General features: G+C 45.0%; 1 protein-coding gene across 3 annotated transcripts in view; it reads left to right on the forward strand.

Annotated features, from left to right (window-relative positions):
* Uaca (uveal autoantigen with coiled-coil domains and ankyrin repeats) overlaps positions 1-17,766 on the forward strand; it is an 88,461-nt gene that overhangs the window by 58,534 nt on the left and 12,161 nt on the right. For 2 of the 3 annotated variants that reach the window (XM_087562029.1, XM_087562030.1), the window contains exons 6-15: positions 177-247; positions 344-450; positions 3,937-4,118; positions 6,035-6,072; positions 9,021-9,089; positions 10,914-11,021; positions 12,682-12,714; positions 12,874-12,972; positions 15,729-15,765; positions 16,832-16,884. In XM_087562029.1, coding sequence (XP_087418155.1) covers positions 177-247; positions 344-450; positions 3,937-4,118; positions 6,035-6,072; positions 9,021-9,089; positions 10,914-11,021; positions 12,682-12,714; positions 12,874-12,972; positions 15,729-15,765; positions 16,832-16,884 — 797 coding nt within the window. 3 annotated transcript variants of the gene reach the window in all.

Below are 17,766 nucleotides of genomic sequence, written 5' to 3' on the forward strand. Positions count from 1 at the left end.
AAATGAATAATTCTCCAGTCATTCAGGACTCCTCTTCTGTGCTGAGCTGAGAGAGAAGGATGTGCAGTTTGGCAGCTTGCAGAGTGCACTATTTAGGCTGTCTTACTTGGACCTAGAAATGCACCCCCTGTCAGCAGATCTTCACTGTTTGTCACTGTCCCCTTTGTTTCTCCAAGCAATGGCGGACTGTCCTTCCAGCATCCAGCTGCTTTGTGACCATGGGGCCTCCGTGAATGCCAAAGATATAGTAAGTCTGTTTCCTCTCGCTTCAGCTGACATGCTATGACACTCACTTCCTGAAAGACCACTGCCTTAATGTCACTTTGTTCTTCTTGTCGCTTAGGACGGGCGGACACCACTTGTTCTGGCGACTCAGATGTGCAGGCCGACAATTTGTCAGTTGCTGATAGACAGAGGGGCGGATGTCAATTCCAGAGACAAACAAAACAGGTAATTTTTTTTATGGTGGTTCCTCACAGCAGCTGGAGGTCTGTGACACTGTTGCTAGGACATGGTCTTCCCACCTTTGCTCTCCTCTGACTAATGCTGACAAAAGCAGCAACTTGGGTGTCACCGTACTTTTATGGGGTTCCCTTCTCTACCGTCCTTCCCCACCCTCTCCCTTCCAACCTCCCAACACTGGGTGGGAGAGAAGGAAGGTTAGAGGAAAGAGGTGTGTTGCTGGTACTCAACTATTTTCTGCTGACAAGGGGCATCGAGTTCCTTGGGGGCAAGTCCAGTCTTCATTGTCAGGATATTGCCAACCAGCAAACAGAATCCAGCAGCAGTAGCGGGGGGATCCAGGGGGGCAGCAGCCCCACCTCTTGCATTCCTTTACCCTCTCAAAAGTCCCTAGAATTCCAAGCATAAGCTATCTGCATCTGGCAGAATCACGACCCTGCCAGAGCAGGGCATAAGTCATTGTCAGCTGCTGTGGAAGGAGCCCCATACCCCACTCCTGGGATTAAAACAAGAACATTCCCATAACATAACTGCCTTTTTAAAGAAACCTAAATTCTCACTAAACTGAGGCCCATATTTTGGTTAGAAACCTAAGAAAAGAGGAATCCTACCCTGGCTATATAAAACTTTCTAAAGGTATTTAATGTTATAGGTCCACTTAAAGACAATTTAGGACAGTCTGTTCTTTTTTTTTTTTTTTTTTTTTTTTTTTTTTTTGGTTCTTTTTTTCCGGAGCTGGGGACTGAGCCCAGGGCCTTGTGCTTCCTAGGCAAGCGCTCTACCACTGAGCTAAATCCTCAACCCCTACAGTCTGTTTCTTTACATGAGAGAATATCTTGAGATTAAAGTGGTTCTTGAGTACCCTGGAGTTTGACAGTGAGCCACTTTGGCTTCTTGTGGGGTTCTCCTTAGCCTGCCAGGGCTCAGTAATGTTGCCTCCAGGCCTGACTCACTCTGTGCCTTAAATGCTTGTTCTGGTTCCCTTCCTGTGGCTGGGATAGAGCAATCTGACCAAAAGCAGCCTGAGGGAGGGAGGGAGGGAGGGATGGGTTTATTTTAGTTTACAGGACACAGTCTACTACTGAGGAAATCCAGGCCAGGGACTTAAGCAAGAACTTGAAGCCGAGACCCTGGAGGAACTCTGCTGGCTGACTCTCAGGCACATGTTCAGTTAGTTTTTATATACAGTTCAAACTCACCTGCCTAGGAATGGTGCTGCCCACAGTGGGCTGGGACATCCTATGTTAATTAACAATCAAGAAAATCTCCCACAGTATGTCTACAGGCTAGTCTGGTCTAGGTAATAACTCAACTGGGGCTTCTCTTCTCAAATGACTCTAAGCTGGTTCAGTTGTCAATCAAAGCCACGGGGGGGGGGGTTGGGGGGCTGGGGATTTAGCTCAGTGGTAGAGCACTTACCTAGGAAGCGCAAGGCCCTGGGTTCGGTCCCCAGCTCCGAAAAAAAGAACCAAAAAAGAAAAAAAAAAAAAAAAAAGCCACCCGGGACAGAGTCTCTTCATTGATATTTCCTTCTGTACTTAATGCTGTTTCAGTTGACATGGTCTAGTAATTTCTATCTTTAATTGCCTTATTTCTTGATTAATTATGTCACAATGCTTACTTACACTAGAATTATGATTTTGGTTTTCTGTTGACATATAACTGGAAGATATTCCCTTAATTATTTTATTTGTTATAATATTTTAGCCAAAATTTCTGAGCACTTATAATTACTAACAAATGCTCATTTAAAGCAACTGAAGATTTAGTTTTAAAGTTAAATTTAGGATTAAAGAAGGGCAACCAGGCAGACCCCATTATAACGCTTGATATTTCTGTCGCTCTTGGGTATTTCAAAGCATTTTGCTTTCATTGGAAATTCAACTCCAAAATGAGGAGAGGTGATGCATATTTGTATAAGCTTGCAGCAGATGGTTTGGGAAATAAATAGACTTTTTGATACTATTTAAGTTTTTATTCTTATATCTTTAGCATTTTTAATCTAGTAAGAAAAATTTTATTAATTTAAGTACAGATGTTTATGGTAGCAGCTATGGAAGGGCATGGCTACAGAAGAGAGTGTGCATAGAAAAACAAGACAAGGATATCCAGTGTTCACAATTGAAACAGGAGTCAAATACAGGATAAGTTACTTTAGTGGCTTTGCGCTAAGTCACTTGATTGGATATGGGGCCAGTCACTTAGTCGGTGTAGGAAGGAGCAGACACTTTAGTGGATGTAGGATTAGTCCCTTCATTAGGTGTAGGACCAGTTGCTTTAGTAGATGGAGGGTCAGTCACATCAGCAGCTGTAGGATCAATCAGTTTAGTAGATATAGGCTCAGTTATTAGCTATAGAGGGAGTCGTTCATTAGATTAATTCAGCCGCTTTCAGAGATGCAGGATCTGTCAGTATTTCATCGGGTGTCTGTCCCCTTAGTGGTAAGGGTAGATGTGACAAGACTTTCTGGGAACTTAGTTGTACTATCACACAACTATTCTCTGTAGACCCGAGTCTGAGATGCTCCTGTGCTGACGGTGGGAACAGGACAAAGAGATTTACCATAGTGAGGGTGTGCTCCTGAAAGGCCTGCAGGCAAGGGAGCAAGGCGCTTTTCATCCTGGCCCTATGCTTTATTCATTATTTGCTTGTTTGTTTATTTATTTATGTATTCGTTTATTTATTTACTTAGGACTGGGTCTCATGTATCCCAAGATGGCCTCACAGTTGCCATGACACTAAGGATGACCTTAGTCTTTTGATCCTCAGGTCCTTATCTCATGGGTGCTGAGATCACAGGCACATACAGCCCTGCCTGCAGGATACTGGGGATCAAACTCAGGGCCTGGTGCATGCTAGGCAAGCGCTGTGCAACCGAGCGGCATCCCAGCCCAGCAAGACTCCTTTAAACAGGACATCAAGAACAGAATCTGATTTCCTCCGCTGGGGCAGGGATTTGTAGGAAGAGTCAGTGTGAATTTGGTTAATTCACCGAAGCGTTTGAACATTTGGGCTTTGGGCAGACAACTGAGGTTCAGGGCGATTTTTGCAGTAGTTATTTATAGGACATTGAAGAACTGGAACAAACTAGGTTGATTTAGTGGTTGACGTAGTTAAAGTGTGTAAGGGGGTGGGAGGACAGGCGTGGTGGGCTTACTTGTAAGGCTAGCGCTAGGGCAGAGGCAGCAGGAGCTGGACTCAGGGTCATTCTCTGCTACACAGTGAGCTCGAAGCCGGGAACCCCCAAAAAGCAGTTAGATTTCTCTCCCTGCAGCTAAACACAAAGCTACAGGATTTTTGTTTATTTGGGGATGCGATGAGTTAAAGACACAAAAAGATTAATGTCTGAATCTGTAGGAAATATAACTTCCTGAGGCGCCACCTGCTCGTTAAAGGGGAGGCTTTCCTAACAGGGCATTTCTGGACTATTCCTTGGAATTCCCACAAGGTCCTGGATTTTCTGTCTGCTTTCAGGACAGCCCTCATGCTGGGCTGTGAGTACGGTTGCAGAGACGCTGTAGAAGTCCTCGTGAGAAATGGGGCCGACTTGACCTTGCTGGATGCCCTTGGCCATGACAGTTCTTACTACGCGAGAATTGGTGACAATCTGGACATCCTGAACCTGCTGAAGACAGCGTCAGAAAGCACCAGCAAAGGTGGCAGTGGGCTTCTGGAGTGGGCGCGTTTTTAAGTGCTTTGACGTTTTGGTTTTAATTCTGGGTCTGCGCACTGGTTTGTAGAGTGGGAAACAGAGGGGGCGTCAGGTTCCCCAGATCCAGACAGAGCAGCTGTGAGGTGAACTCCTGTTTCAAGGTATCTGAACCCCACTACTGTCTGACTCCTCAGGCTATCTCTGATCACTGCAGCCTCACTCTAGCCGAGGAAGAAGAGGCAGCAGGAGGTCCTACTAATACTGCGATGGACACATAAAAGCTGCTCTGCTTACGTTAACGAGGAGCAGGGAGGTGATCAGCTTTTACACTCACCAAGCTTTTCACTTCTTCGTTTTGAGACAAGGTCTTAGGATGCAGTCCTGGCCACCCTGGAACTTAGTAGACTAGGCTGGCCCCACAGAGATCATAAGGTTGTTTTAGGTATGTTTGTTTAGATTTTTAAAAAAATATATGCGTATATATCCGTGTCCGGGGTGGGGAGGTCATGTGCACACTGATGCAGTTGCCCACTGAGACCAGATGAGGGCGTCAGATCCCCTGGAGATAGAGTTACAGGCAGTTGTGGGCCACCAGAGCAGACGCTGGGAACTGAACTCGAGTCCTGGCAAGCGCAGTGAATGCTCTTGACCACTGAGCCCTAGGCTGTCAAAAAAATAGTTTTAAAGAAAGTATCAGTGTGTTTGAAATATTCACCTAGCATGTGACAAACACCTGTGCCAAGTGTGTGTCCGTTTCTTCAGGAAAAGCTGAAAACTGTAGAACAACTCGGTGAAGTTAGCTGCTCGCTCTGTCTCTGGGGAGCCGCTGTCCTTCCAGTCTGTCCTCACCCGTAAAGAAACAGTCAGATGCCCTCACTCTGAACTGGGCCGTAGCTGTGTTATATGATGCATTTGGAAGGCTCTTCCTGCACAGATTCTTACTGACACACAACATTTCATTTATTTAAACTTAGCAAAGCAACTTTAGATAGGTGGTGTTTAAGTTATCTAGGTTTCTACTGATGTGTATGTAAGTATTTTTATATATTTTATTATCACCTAGATTAGTCCCTGGAGGGCAGGAGAGATGGTTCAGCGGCTGAGAGCACTTACTGCTTTTCCACAAGTAACGAGTTCAGTGCTCAGCACCTAAGTCAGGGGCCTCCTAACTGCCTGTGACTTCAGCTCCAGGGGCACTGCTGGCCTCTGTGGGCACTGTACCAGTGAATCCCCCAACATACTCATACATAAAAGATAAAGCACATCTTTAAGAGGGTTATTCCATACCATTTGAATCACTCGATTACAGGCTATGCATATTTAAGTTTTTGCCTAAGTCAGTAAGTTACCTTTATATTTATATGATATCATCATTAAAAAAAAAATCTTCTTGGGCTGGAGAGATGATGGCTCAGTGGTTAAAAAGCACTGACTGCTCTTCCAGAAGTTCTGAGTTCAAATCCCAGCAACTACATGGTGACTCACAACCATCTGTAATGGGATCCGATGCCCTCTTCTGGTGTGTGTGAACAATTTAGTTATATATAACAAATAAATAATATATGATAAATAAATAAATTTTTAAAAAAATAAAAATAAAAAAATCTGTATTTTGGTAGGTAAGACAGATTAGCTCACTATTGTTTTAAACATAAGTTTTGGGAATAAATTAAAAAATAACAAGCTCTAAAGGAAAATTATAGCTGTAAAGGCAAATTGGAGGTTGTCTCTGTGGTACTGTTGGGGAATGCCTATCAGCCTACATTACCCCAATGGTATGGATGGGGAATGTGTTTCAGTCTAGGTCACCCTGATGGTACGGTTGGGGCAGCCTTCCCTAGGTCACCCTGATGGTATGGTTGGGGAAGCCTTCCCTAGGTTATGCTGCTGTCTGATGGGTTCTTCTCTTTAAATCCTTAGGGAGAGAACTTTGGAGGAAAGGACCGCCTTTGCAACAGGTGTGCCTTTATTTCAATTTTTAAACAATATTGAATTATACCATTAATGTCTTCTTTAAAACTGGTTAATATTTGCACGTGGGTATTTTGAGTTCTACCACATGTTGTCTGCCCTCAGATTGTCAGTGCCCACAGAGCATGTGTTCAGGGCTTGAGAACTTGTTAATAAGACTATGCCATTCAGCTTGAGGCAAGGGGCTTTGGTTCCTACTTTCAGTAGGAAGTCACATCCTGGCCAGGGCCTTGAACATCTCACCTCTTCCTGTCTGAGAAGGGATTCCTTCTTGTATGTATTGGGAGTTTTCAAGGCATTTTGAACTTAACAACAGAGCTGATTATACTGTTAGAGCAGATTCTTCTAATGAAATAGGAAATGAAGGAAAAGGGGTTTGTTTGTGTGTTTGGAGACAAGAGTCTTGCTGTAGAGTCTAGGCTGACCCTGGCCTTGCTATCCTCCTGTCTCAGAGAAGATAGGTGTGTGCCAACACACCCTCCTGAACACAGTTCAAAACTGACTATATATTGTGATTTCAATACCACTGTTAACGTCTTACTTCTTTTTAGTGTCTTTTCTATATGCGTTTAATTGGGGGCTTGACTAATTTAAAAATATCACACCATCCACAAAACTGTAGCTGGTACTAATTTTAAGGAACCTCATTGTGACCCATCCCCTTTGCATCACAGTTTGAGGGAAACTCTTACATTGTCTTCTGTCTCTCCAAGTTAGAACGGGGTGTGGTTCACGACACCCTGGCTCCAAGGCTTGAGCTGACAGTTCTCCTCCTCCGCTGACTCCCTTCCCGGCTCCCCACTTTGCTCTAGTCAGGGAGTCTGGCCACTTCCCAACTCTGAGGAGGAAGGAACAGGTACTTTCCTGGCGTCTTTCACGCTCATCATTCTGTCCTGTCCTGTCACACCATCTGAAGGCCATGTCGTAGCTGCAGCATGCCTGCCATTCACCCCATCAGAACGCAGCTCACAATCATGGGTCTTGTCTGTTGCTGATGATTCTGTGGGGAGCAGCTGCTTCCAGTCTTCCTGCTGACCAGATGAACTGAAGAGCAGAGTTCTGGAATGCACATGTATTTAAGATAAAGTGTTACCGATTATCAGTATGGAAATCGCTCCCTGATGTAGGAATTAGCTCAGTGAATGCAAGGAATCGAAATTTTGCTGGGAGCATAAGGGCTCCAAAGCCCATGTTTCTTTGCTATATTGAACATATTTATAGATTGTAGGCCAGTTGTAGATTGGATTTGTTCTTTGCTGTGTGTCTAGTGTCAGAGAAATGTAGCCGACAGAGGCAGGCTGGCCTTTGTTCAGAGGGGATTTGTTGAACCTGTAGGGTGCCAGTTGCCCATTCTAAGTGCTGAGGGATGTGTGGTGTGCTGAGCGCCTGCCCTCCTGGAGCGCTCTGGTTAGTGCCAGAGATGCACAGTGAGCCAAGGAGGACACTGTCATGACAGATCTGTGAAAAAAGACTGCACAGAGGGATAACGGAGCTGGGAGCACACGCTGTGAGAGGAGCCTTCCTGAGGCAGGGAGGGAGAGAGGGAGGGAGGCCAGTGTGACAGCAGTGGTGTGCACGAGTGTAAGGAGGCCAGACGCCAGGTTAAGAAGGGCTTTGCATGCTCAGGACTTTAGATGCCTCTCATCCCAGGACTGCTGACGAGCAGAGGCAGGATGGACATCCCCAGTCAGTGTGCAGCTCTGCCACAGGGAGCCAGCAGTGCCTGGAAGGTTCTCCTGAATCTTATTGGGTAGAACTGATGTAATATGTTTGAGCCTGGCAGGGTGAGAGTGGACAGTGTGAGGGTCAGGAACAGAAGAAGGGAGAGAGACCGTCGAATGGAGTGAACCAAGAGCTGTCAAATGCCACCTGGTGGCCGAAGCCGGGAAAGGAGTGCTGACCAAACTGATGGCTACAGGACGTCTGTAATGGAGCCCTGCCCTCTCATGCTCCATCCAGACCTGCTCAAATGATGGCCTAAAGCTCGATTAAACAAACCCCACTCATATAACATATAGGAAAAATAGACCCTTGGAGAGGAAACAAGGATAACCCAAGAACAGAGAACTAGCTTTCTGGAGTAGCCGCCGTGCAGATTTAAAGGGGCGTGGGTGAACCTGAAGGGAGATTGTCCTCAACTGCTGCGTTGTGGTTTTGTTAAAGCTAAACTGGAGTAGCGTTTCAGCAGCAGGTGCACAAATCAGAGGCGTACCCAGCTTAGCTCTGCAGAGCTCTCAATGAGAGGCTGACATTGTCTGTCTCCTCCTTCACTGGCTCCTTGAGCTCTTGCTCCAGCCATGTTTAGAGACCTAAAGAAGCCCACACTGTCTTTCAAACTTGGCGTGATTTCCTCTCCCTCCACCAATGTTTTCAAATGGATTTGTTCCTTTGGGTGGCTGGTGGCAATTTATAGAATGACTTTTGTTTTGTATCTCTCACACATTTTTCGTTTGTAAACATTTGCGACTTTAGTTAAGAAGCATCCTTAGTAGAAGTTTAAAATTTTGATTTCCTAAATGCCCGTATGGCTCAGGAGTTCCATTTGGCAGTTTTAAGTAGAAACATTGCCACCTTGTGGTGAGGATGGGGAACTGTAACATTGGATGAGCTGAAAGCCACCTATGGGTGTAATACTCATTAAGGTAGTGAGTGGTTCTCAACCTGGGGTGGGACTACCCCTTCATAGGGGTCATCCAAGGCCATCAGAAAACACACATATTTATGTTATGATTCATAACAGTAGAAAAGTTACAATTATGAAGTATCAATAAAAATAATATTGTGATTGGGGGTCACCACAACACGAGACACTTAATTCCATGTGTTAAAGGGTCTCTCAGCATTAGGAAAGTTGAGAACCACTGCATTAAGAGAAAGTGTCCCTTTCTGTCACCTTATGCATCCTAACCACTGTTTTCTTAATGTTTTACAAAAGCGGAATTTGTCACACACTCAAGATGAAGGAAATGTGAAGTCAAATCAGAGAGAACACCACAGCTTTCAGGTAAAGAGAGAAGCAAGCACATGCTTCCTGTCTGGCAAAGCACCGCATAGACTGAGGCTCCTCTGACACAGGTGCCTGCTGCCAAGTGTGATGACCTGAGTTCAGTCCCCAGGTCCCACAGAGTAGGAAGAGAAAGCCTAGCTTCTGCAGGTAACCCCCCTCTACACACATATTAAATGAATTAAATAAACAAATACTTTTACTTCAAGAAGAAAAATGATTTGAATGTTGCTTGAAGCGAGAAGAAGAGAGTACGTAGATTGGCGGGTGAGACGATGGGAACCTTAAGGAAAACTCATCATGGTCTGCGGCTGGCTTTGCACCAGTCCCTTCCTTAGGAATTGACTTTTCTTCTGAGTTTTATATAAGTAAGTCCAAAAACATTGAAAATAAATATATGTGTGATATAATATATTATTACCATATAAACCACACGTTTATGTTTACTCTAGAAATTTATAGTCCTTAAAGTGAGAGTCACTAATGCTAAGGAAATAAAGCCCAAACTTAAAGTAGTATTTGTTTTGATTAGGAAAAAGAATTCCACTGAGCTAACTGCCCGTTCACTTCATGCTGGCTAAAGTTATCAGAAGGAATTATTACACAGGTTATATTGTAGAAAGAACCTTAATTAGTGTCCTTGATTGAACTACCTTTGGACTAAATGACGCAGTCTGACAGAACGAGAGTGTTTGTTTTGGGTTCCCCCTTTGTGGGGTAGCATTAAGAAAGTAGACTGATGCTGGATGAGGAGGCTCATGCCTATATTCCCAGCATTTGAGAGATGGGGGCACAAAGATTGTCATAAGTTCAAGGCTAGCCTGAGCTACTGAGGGATACTCTGTCTCAAAAAAGGGCTTGGAGAGCAGGGGTGAAGAGATGGCTCAGTGGTTAAGAGAACACACTTCTTTTTCAGGGAACATGAGTTTGGTTTCTATCACATATGAAAAGTGGCTCCCAACTTACTGTATCTCCAGCTCTTGGGGATCCAGCACCCTCTACTGGTCTCTGAGAGTACTTCACTCATGGACACACACACACACACACACACACACACACACACACACACACACCCCTAAAGCTAAGACCTAAAACATGTAAACCGAGCCCTTATATGGGAGATGGCAGTGCTTTGTCAGAGCCGTCATATGAGGGTCAGGTCAGGAAAAGGACTGCAATGTTCTCCTAAGTTTGGGAGCCTTAAGCAAAGGCTGTCAGTGCCCATCCACCTGCTACTCTGTCTCCATAAGTTGCTTTCATTTTTCACTTTTCACAATGACAACTATGTGTTGTTTTGCGTGGACTTACAACCATTACAGCAGTGGTTTTACTGTTGGTTGTCAGACTTCTCAGTCCTGAGAGAGCTGTTGAAGCTATTCCATTGTGAATGAGGGGTGTGGCTTGTGGCAGGGCATACTCGGGGGCCTGAGCTTGAAACCCCCCATTGTCAACAACACAAAATGCACAGAAAACTTTTTAAAAGATTTATATTAATTTTAGTGTGTGTGTGTGTGTGTGTGTGTGTGTGTGTGTGTACCTGTGTGCATGTGAATGTGGGTCTCTGAACCAGAGCTCCGATCCCCTGGAGCTGGAGTTGCAGGTGGCATCTGCCCAGCGTGGGTGCTGGGAACCTAAGTCAGGTCCTCTGCAAGAACAGAACGCACCGAGCTGTGGGGCCGCCTCTCCAGCCCCCACAAAACCCCTTTTCTATCATTAGTGCTTTAAAGTGCTCTCTAGACGCACACCTGCGTGTGGTAGCAATGCACTGTCAGCATCTCCCTGCATTAGCGCTGTTTTGTTGATTCATTTTCTTTATTATTAAAGGATCTAGAGATGGAAAATGAAGATTTGAAAGAGAAGTTGAGGAAGATTCAGCAAGAGCAAAGAATACTCCTGGATAAAGTCAACGGCTTACAGTTACAGCTGAATGAGGTAAATAGTCTGAATTAAAAAAAAAAAAATCCAAAACCTGTGTTACCGCTGGCAACGGTCATCCTTAGTCATTGCCTGAAGCTCTTCTCAAGTCAAGACACTACAGGAGGTGAACTTGGTCGTCGCCCTTACTTGGTATTGTAACCTTATAGGGATCACAACCTTACCTGAAACTTTTAATGCTATCTATATGCAAATTAAAAATATATATGCACATTGGACAGGTGACAGGCTGACAGTGGGCATTTAGATGAGAGGACAGATCACCATGGTACACCCAAGGTAACTTCTTGTGGGAGATTCTGCTTCATTGAGTTTTGAAGGAAAGCCAGATGGAGTGAGGAGGTAGTCCAGGGGGCATTGTCCCAAGCAGATCTCAGAAGCAGTGACATGTGGCGCATCCTCCGGTGTGTGCAGAGCTCGGTGTATGGACCCGATGGGTGTTTCAGCAGTCAGGAGCGTGGCTACCCTTGCTCATGAGGGCTCAGCATCCACACCCAGCTGCTCGCCATCTGTCACTCCGGTTCCAGGGGTAACCCTTTTCTGACCTCCACAGGCACCTGCACTCATGTGCACACCTGCTTACACATAAATATGCATAATAAAAATAAAATAAGGTCTGGGGATTTAGCTCAGTGATAGAGTGCTTGCCTAGCAAGCGCAAGGCCCTGGGTTCAGTCCCCAGCTCCGAAAAAAAGAAAAAAAAATAAAATAAAATCCCTTTGCAAATGGATGTCTAAGAAATTTCAAGTGTAAGAAATAACCAGAAGTCATTGCTTTTATGAGGAAAGGAGAAAATATAGGTAATCCAGTTTAGCTGAGTCTCTCTTTGAGTGCATGTCTTATCTAGGATGAGTTAGTTGTCATGGTGATGTCTTGAGTGATGTTTGTGTTCATGAGGAAGAGGTATGCCATGGTCATCTTTTCGATGCTACCATTCCCTAATCTTGTAGCCTGAGCTAGTAGGCCCACTAGCATCATCTTGCCTCGAGGCCACTTTGGAACACTCACCTGTATGGCTCCTGAGTTGTCGCCTCACTCTTGAACGGGGGAAATCCCAAAGTGTATCCTAAGAGAGCCTCAGCCCCAGGATATGGATACCAAGCACACACTGGGGAAACACAGAAGCAATGGATTGTGCAGGGAAAGGAATCCAAAAATAAAACTCCACACTGTCCACTGTTAGTATTATCCATGTGGCAAGAGGATGTTTCATGTATACATAAAATAGGATGTTTAAAGAGGGAACATTCTGTTTCCAAAATTAAAACTGGAAAGTGTCCTATAACCTCTGCAAAGATTAGGGACTTGGCAAATGTGGAGAATGGGAGACACAGCAGATGAGAGCCTCGGCCTCTGAGCTGATAGGTATCCCAGAAAGAGAGCAGAGCCATGAAAACCAACACTTGGACTGAAGATTGACGGAGACGGAAGAGCGGGTGGGTCTAGAGTTGCTTGACTCAAGAGTCAAGATGCTTTTGCAGTTAGAAGAATGACTGAGAGCTCACAGAACAGATGTGGTGCCCAGAGACTTGTTTCCTCACACCCTTGTCCCCAGTTTTAAGGACAGGCGCCACTCCTTCTCAAGCTGTTTCCCTGGCTTATGCTCACCAAGGTAAATGTTCAAGAGTTAAAACGTGTTTCTTCTTCTCTATCTTAGGAAGTCATGGTTGCAGATGATCTGGAAAGCGAGGTAGGCTGCCACGCTTTATCTTAAAGCTCACATGTGTTGTATAAATAGTGACTGGGACTGAAGCAGAGACTCGAGTCCTGACCGAGAAAGACATGAACACAGGTTCCCCTGCATCTCAGGTCTGGGGTCGGCTTACTCTATCTCTCCCTCCCATTTCAGAGAGAAAAGCTGAAGTCCCTTTTGGCAGCTAAAGAAAAGCAGCACGAAGAAAGCTTACGAACCATCGAGGCCCTGAAAAACAGATTTAAATATTTTGAGGTACAAAAAGATTCAGTTCTCTTCTCTTATTCTTCATCTTCACAGTGAATAGGGCGAAGGTACCTGGCGTCGGAATTGACCTTGAATTATAAGTCCACTACTTAGTGTCCCTGAATTGTTCCCTACCTGCATGCCCCCTTGTAGGCTAGGTGAGAGCATTTCAGCCTGTGGTGCGTAGGTGACATTTTGTTCCTTTCCAGACCCTTCCTGAACCTTCTTCCCTGTTTTGTACTGTCCTGTGAACGTGTAGTGTGTGGCTCTAAAACTGAGGGAATGCCATGTAAGTGATCAGGCTCTCCTGGGGCTCTCGGGCAGGGATCTGCCGGGCAGGCTCCTCTATCAGTGCAGTCTGCATGGCGATGCTCCCAAACTGTTGGTGGTTAGACAGATGCGCACATGTGGAAGGTCATTGCACTACACAGGGAATGTTGGGGTACTTTAGTGAATTTTAAAATGTAAAACAAAACTGTTTTAGGCTTAGGAGTGCCCTCCACGGTTATTTAGAAATAGCTTTGTTGGGGTTGGGGATTTAGCTCAGTGGTAGAGCGCTTGCCTAGCGAGTGCAAGGCCCTGGGTTTGGTCCCCAGCTCCGAAAAAAAGAAAAAAGAAAAAGAAAAAAAAAAAAAAAGAAATAGCTTTGTGAGCTTCCAAATAAGTTGAGTCACTAAGGCCATGGATGGCATTTTAATAATGGTAGTGAAGTCCAGTGGTGGGCGATGTCACATGACACTCATAGGAAGGCTTCCTTTCTATCTGTAAGTAAAGGGCTGCCAGACAGAGATCTACCCAGTAAGGGGCTCACACACCTTCTGCAAATGAGTCCTTTAGAGCTCTCACTAGGCTATGATAAAACTATAGAAAAGTAACTAATATTTCATATATCAAAACCAGCATGCAAGTTTTCTAAAACATGTATTTATGTGTATGGATGTTTTGCTTGCATGCTTATCTCTGCATCATATACTGGGGTCCATGGATGCCAGGAGTGGGTGTGGGATTTCCCAGAAGTGGAGTTACACACAGTCGTGAGCTGCCGTGTGGGTACTGGGAATCAAACCTGGACCCAAAGCTATGCTTATGCTTTTAATGAAAAGTTAGAAGTAGGTGGTGTGGTCTTAGCACAGCGCACACGCGGCAGAGTCTCTCACTTCCTTTGCACGGTGGGTGTGCGCGCTGCTTCCTCTAGCAGGGGTGTGACCGTGCCCTGTGTCCTGTTTAGTCACTTTCCCGTCAAGACGCTGGGGACATTTCCCCCGGTCAGTACGTATTCATTGTGACGCATTTTTATATAAGCAATGGGTTTTTAAACAAAAGGCAAATCCCAGGCCCTGGTTCTATGTACTTATGAAATTAGGAATTTAGATCCAGTACAAATCATTTAAAGTCGGCACTCCATATCCATGTTCCTGAGTCTGCATCCATAAATGAAAGGATGGTAAAAAAAAAAAAAAAAACAGTGGGGAATTCCTCTATTGAACATGTGCAGATGCGTATCTTCTTGTTATTTTCCCCAAAATAATCCCATATACGACTTCTGTAGCACTTCCTTTGTGCGGGGCATTATAAGCAGTGTAATCACTTAAATCTGTGGGAGGACACACACAGTCCAAGTCTCGTTCTGCACTGCGGCCTGGGAGGGATCCGAGTGTCTGTAAGTCTGTACATCTCGATACCCGTGGACACACAGAGCTGACTTGAGTGTCCACAGTATTATGACAGACTGAGTGTAAACAAAATTGTAAGAAGGCATTTATCTTGTTCACATTTGGGGGAAACCTGGGGACTTTAGAATGAGGCTAGTTTATGCTGTAATTGAGAAATGAAGACAAGAAGACCGAGTTAGGTTTTAAACTCCTGTATGTCTTGTGTGCGTCCCACCCCCACGTACACATGTAAGCGTGTAAATGATCACAGGCTCTAGTTTTAAATGCCACGTAGAATGAACAGCCTAAGCTCACACGTTTCTCTGTCCGGGGCACTGCAGTTAGTGGAGGTGAGTTAGTTTCGCTGTGAAATGCTGGGCTATGGGTGACATTAATTTAGGGGTTAAGCACTGGGCTGGTCTTGCTATGTTTCCTAAGCGGAGGTTGGTGTTAAGCTGTTGAAGCTGACACACCCTGTCCCTTGGGGTATACTATTCTCTCCTGTGCACTGATCTCTGGACACCCACACTGGGACAAGGGACAGTCCTAGAGTGCTTTAACCCTGGGTATCTGAGGTGTCTTCCTGCTCTTTTCCCTCACCACTGGTGTTCTGCCATGTGCAGGCCTTTGCCCCAGTTTAATTTGGCAACAGCCATGCCTTCACCTCAACAGCCTGCATCTCAGTAGCTTGGAAAAAAGGCATTACAATACCCCAGAGCCAGTCCCAGCAGTGGGATTTCCAGTTCCAGGAAACCCAATTTCATATCGCCTCGCCTGTGGCCACTTCCTTCCTTTCCCTCCCAGGCACAGCGGGAATGAGAGGGAGGCGTCGGGTTCTCTGTTACTTTACAGCTCATTCTTCTTGGGTTCCTTGAACCTCAAAGCTGAGTTTGTCAGAGCACTCAGAGAGGTGCTGCGTCCAGCTGACCCTGTCACTGTAGGCTCTGTACAGCCTCTGTCCTCTGTAGGCTCAGGTGGAGGAACAGGCAGAGGAGCAAGGCATGTGCCAGGATGTTTTCCAGGATGGGATTCTTGAGAGCGGAAATAGATAGAGCATTTGACAAACTGGGACTGCGCACACCTAAATGTTTTAATTCACACTTCTGATTTCAGAGTGATCATCCAGGACCCGGAAGTTACTCGAGTAACCGTAAGTATGAACGCATGGGGTTTTGTTACAGTTGAGAGTTCAGGACAAAAGGCTGTGCCTGTAGCCTATAGCTTCCTATACACACTGCCGCTCCTGCGAGTGTCAGCAGCCTATCTGCAGGTGTCACCCCAGCAGACAGAGGGGGGCGGCTCAGAGGAGCACTGTAGCCCAGGGTAAAATGTGGCAGGCACAGAGGCCCTGTATACACGCCCACGGAGGCCAGAAGAAAGCTTGGGAGCCCCTAGAGATGGCATTCAGATAGTCGTGAACAGCTATCGGGGTTCGGGAATTGAACCTGGATCTTCTAAAAGAGCAGGTGGTTCTCTTAACTGCTGAGCCAACTCTCTGACCCAGAACTTACTTTTTTTTTTTCCCCAATGGAAAGAAACAAATACAGCTTTGTGACAGGGAGAAACTGACCTTGGTGTGGGCAAACATTTCACACGTTTATAAGCAATTATTAGTTATTTTAGAATTACCCACAACTCACTTCCTATGTTGTTTTATTCTGTAATTTGATACGATTTCCCTGGAAAACCTATCTTTCTGTTTCTCTATTAAGATCCACAGTAATGCTGTAAATTTGACTTATATATTTCATTGTAATCCTGTAGCCTATTTAACCTAATAGTCTTACAGACTTCTTTTTTTAAAGGACATACTTTATTTTAAAATGTGTGTCTCTCAGTGACTGAGTATTCCCCTAAGGCAAGAAGTGAGCACCAGGTCCCCTGGAGCTGGAGTCACAGGCAGGTGAGACCTACGTGGTCTGAGTGTTGGAAATTAACTCATGAAGAGTAGCAAATGCTTCTGACCACTGAGCCATCCTTCCAGCCCAGCCTTAGGTATTTTTAAAGGCCAGCCTTAGCACCTGTTGTTCAGTGACTGTAGGGTCTTCCCTTTCTCTGAGAAAGGAGATAAGCCTGCTTTAGAACAAGAGCAGGTTCATACTGTGCTGCTTTTGTTATGATTATATAATAAAGGACAAGAATTATGCCTACTTTTAGCCTACACTAGGCCAACTTTGGCACAGATGTGTAAAATATCATTTATTGGTTTTAATTAGGAAAAGAAGACATGCTTCATAAACAAGGTCAAATGTACACGGCAGATTCACAGGTAAGACTTTTGTTATTTAACTTAAAAACCTGTCGGAAGGGGCCAGATGTGGTGGCACTTGCCTTTGCAGGTGGATCTCTGTGAGTTCAAGGCCAACCTGGTCTACAGAGCAAATTCCAGGCCAGCCCAGAACGTAGTGAGACCCTGTCTAAAAAGAAAAGTAAAACAAAACCTTTTTTTAAAAGAAAACATTTGGTTCTGTCTAAAAAGTAGAAACCGTTGCATAACTCCTAAGTACGTTATCACTAAGTGGTCATGGTTTCATGGTCCCAAGTTGGTTTTGCTTTTTTAGTTTAATACAAGAACATGTTGCTATTTCTGGGGTCCTGTGTTTGTGGTGCCACTGCCGTTTGTGATGTCTTAAACAAGAGGTTGGCATTTCTGCCCATTCTCTTTGATTTCCAGTTTCCTCACAGAATGATAATTCTCCTCATGTGCCCATTTAGAAGGGCACAGGTGTGAATCATTCAAAAGTAGTCCCGGCATTGAAACATTCTTCTTTGCAATTAAATATTCTTTGTTTTGAAAATAGACTCCAAAATAAAATTTCCAAGAGGTAGAATGTTGGCTAGTGTTTGTACCTATGTATCCACCATACATGGGCCCTGGATCCCATCCCCAGCACTGCAAAACCTGGTGTGCTGGCAGATGTCTGTGAGGCCAACCCTTGGGAGGTGAGGGCAGGAAAAGCAGAAGTCCGAGGTCATCTTCAGATGCAGAGATTTTTGAGGCTCGCCTCAGCTACTGAGACTAAGAAACGAATAATGGTGAGAGAGTACATGATGAAGATCCACCAGTCTTCAGTGGGGAGAGTAGTCAGAGTATTTGGGAAGACTGGATAAATATCTGATTGAAATATGTATAATGGCATGACGGTGTGAC

The sequence above is a fragment of the Rattus norvegicus genome, chromosome 8 (assembly GCF_021556685.1).
Source record: "Rattus norvegicus strain SHRSP/BbbUtx chromosome 8, alternate assembly SHRSP_T2T, whole genome shotgun sequence".
Taxonomy (NCBI): domain Eukaryota; kingdom Metazoa; phylum Chordata; class Mammalia; order Rodentia; family Muridae; genus Rattus; species Rattus norvegicus.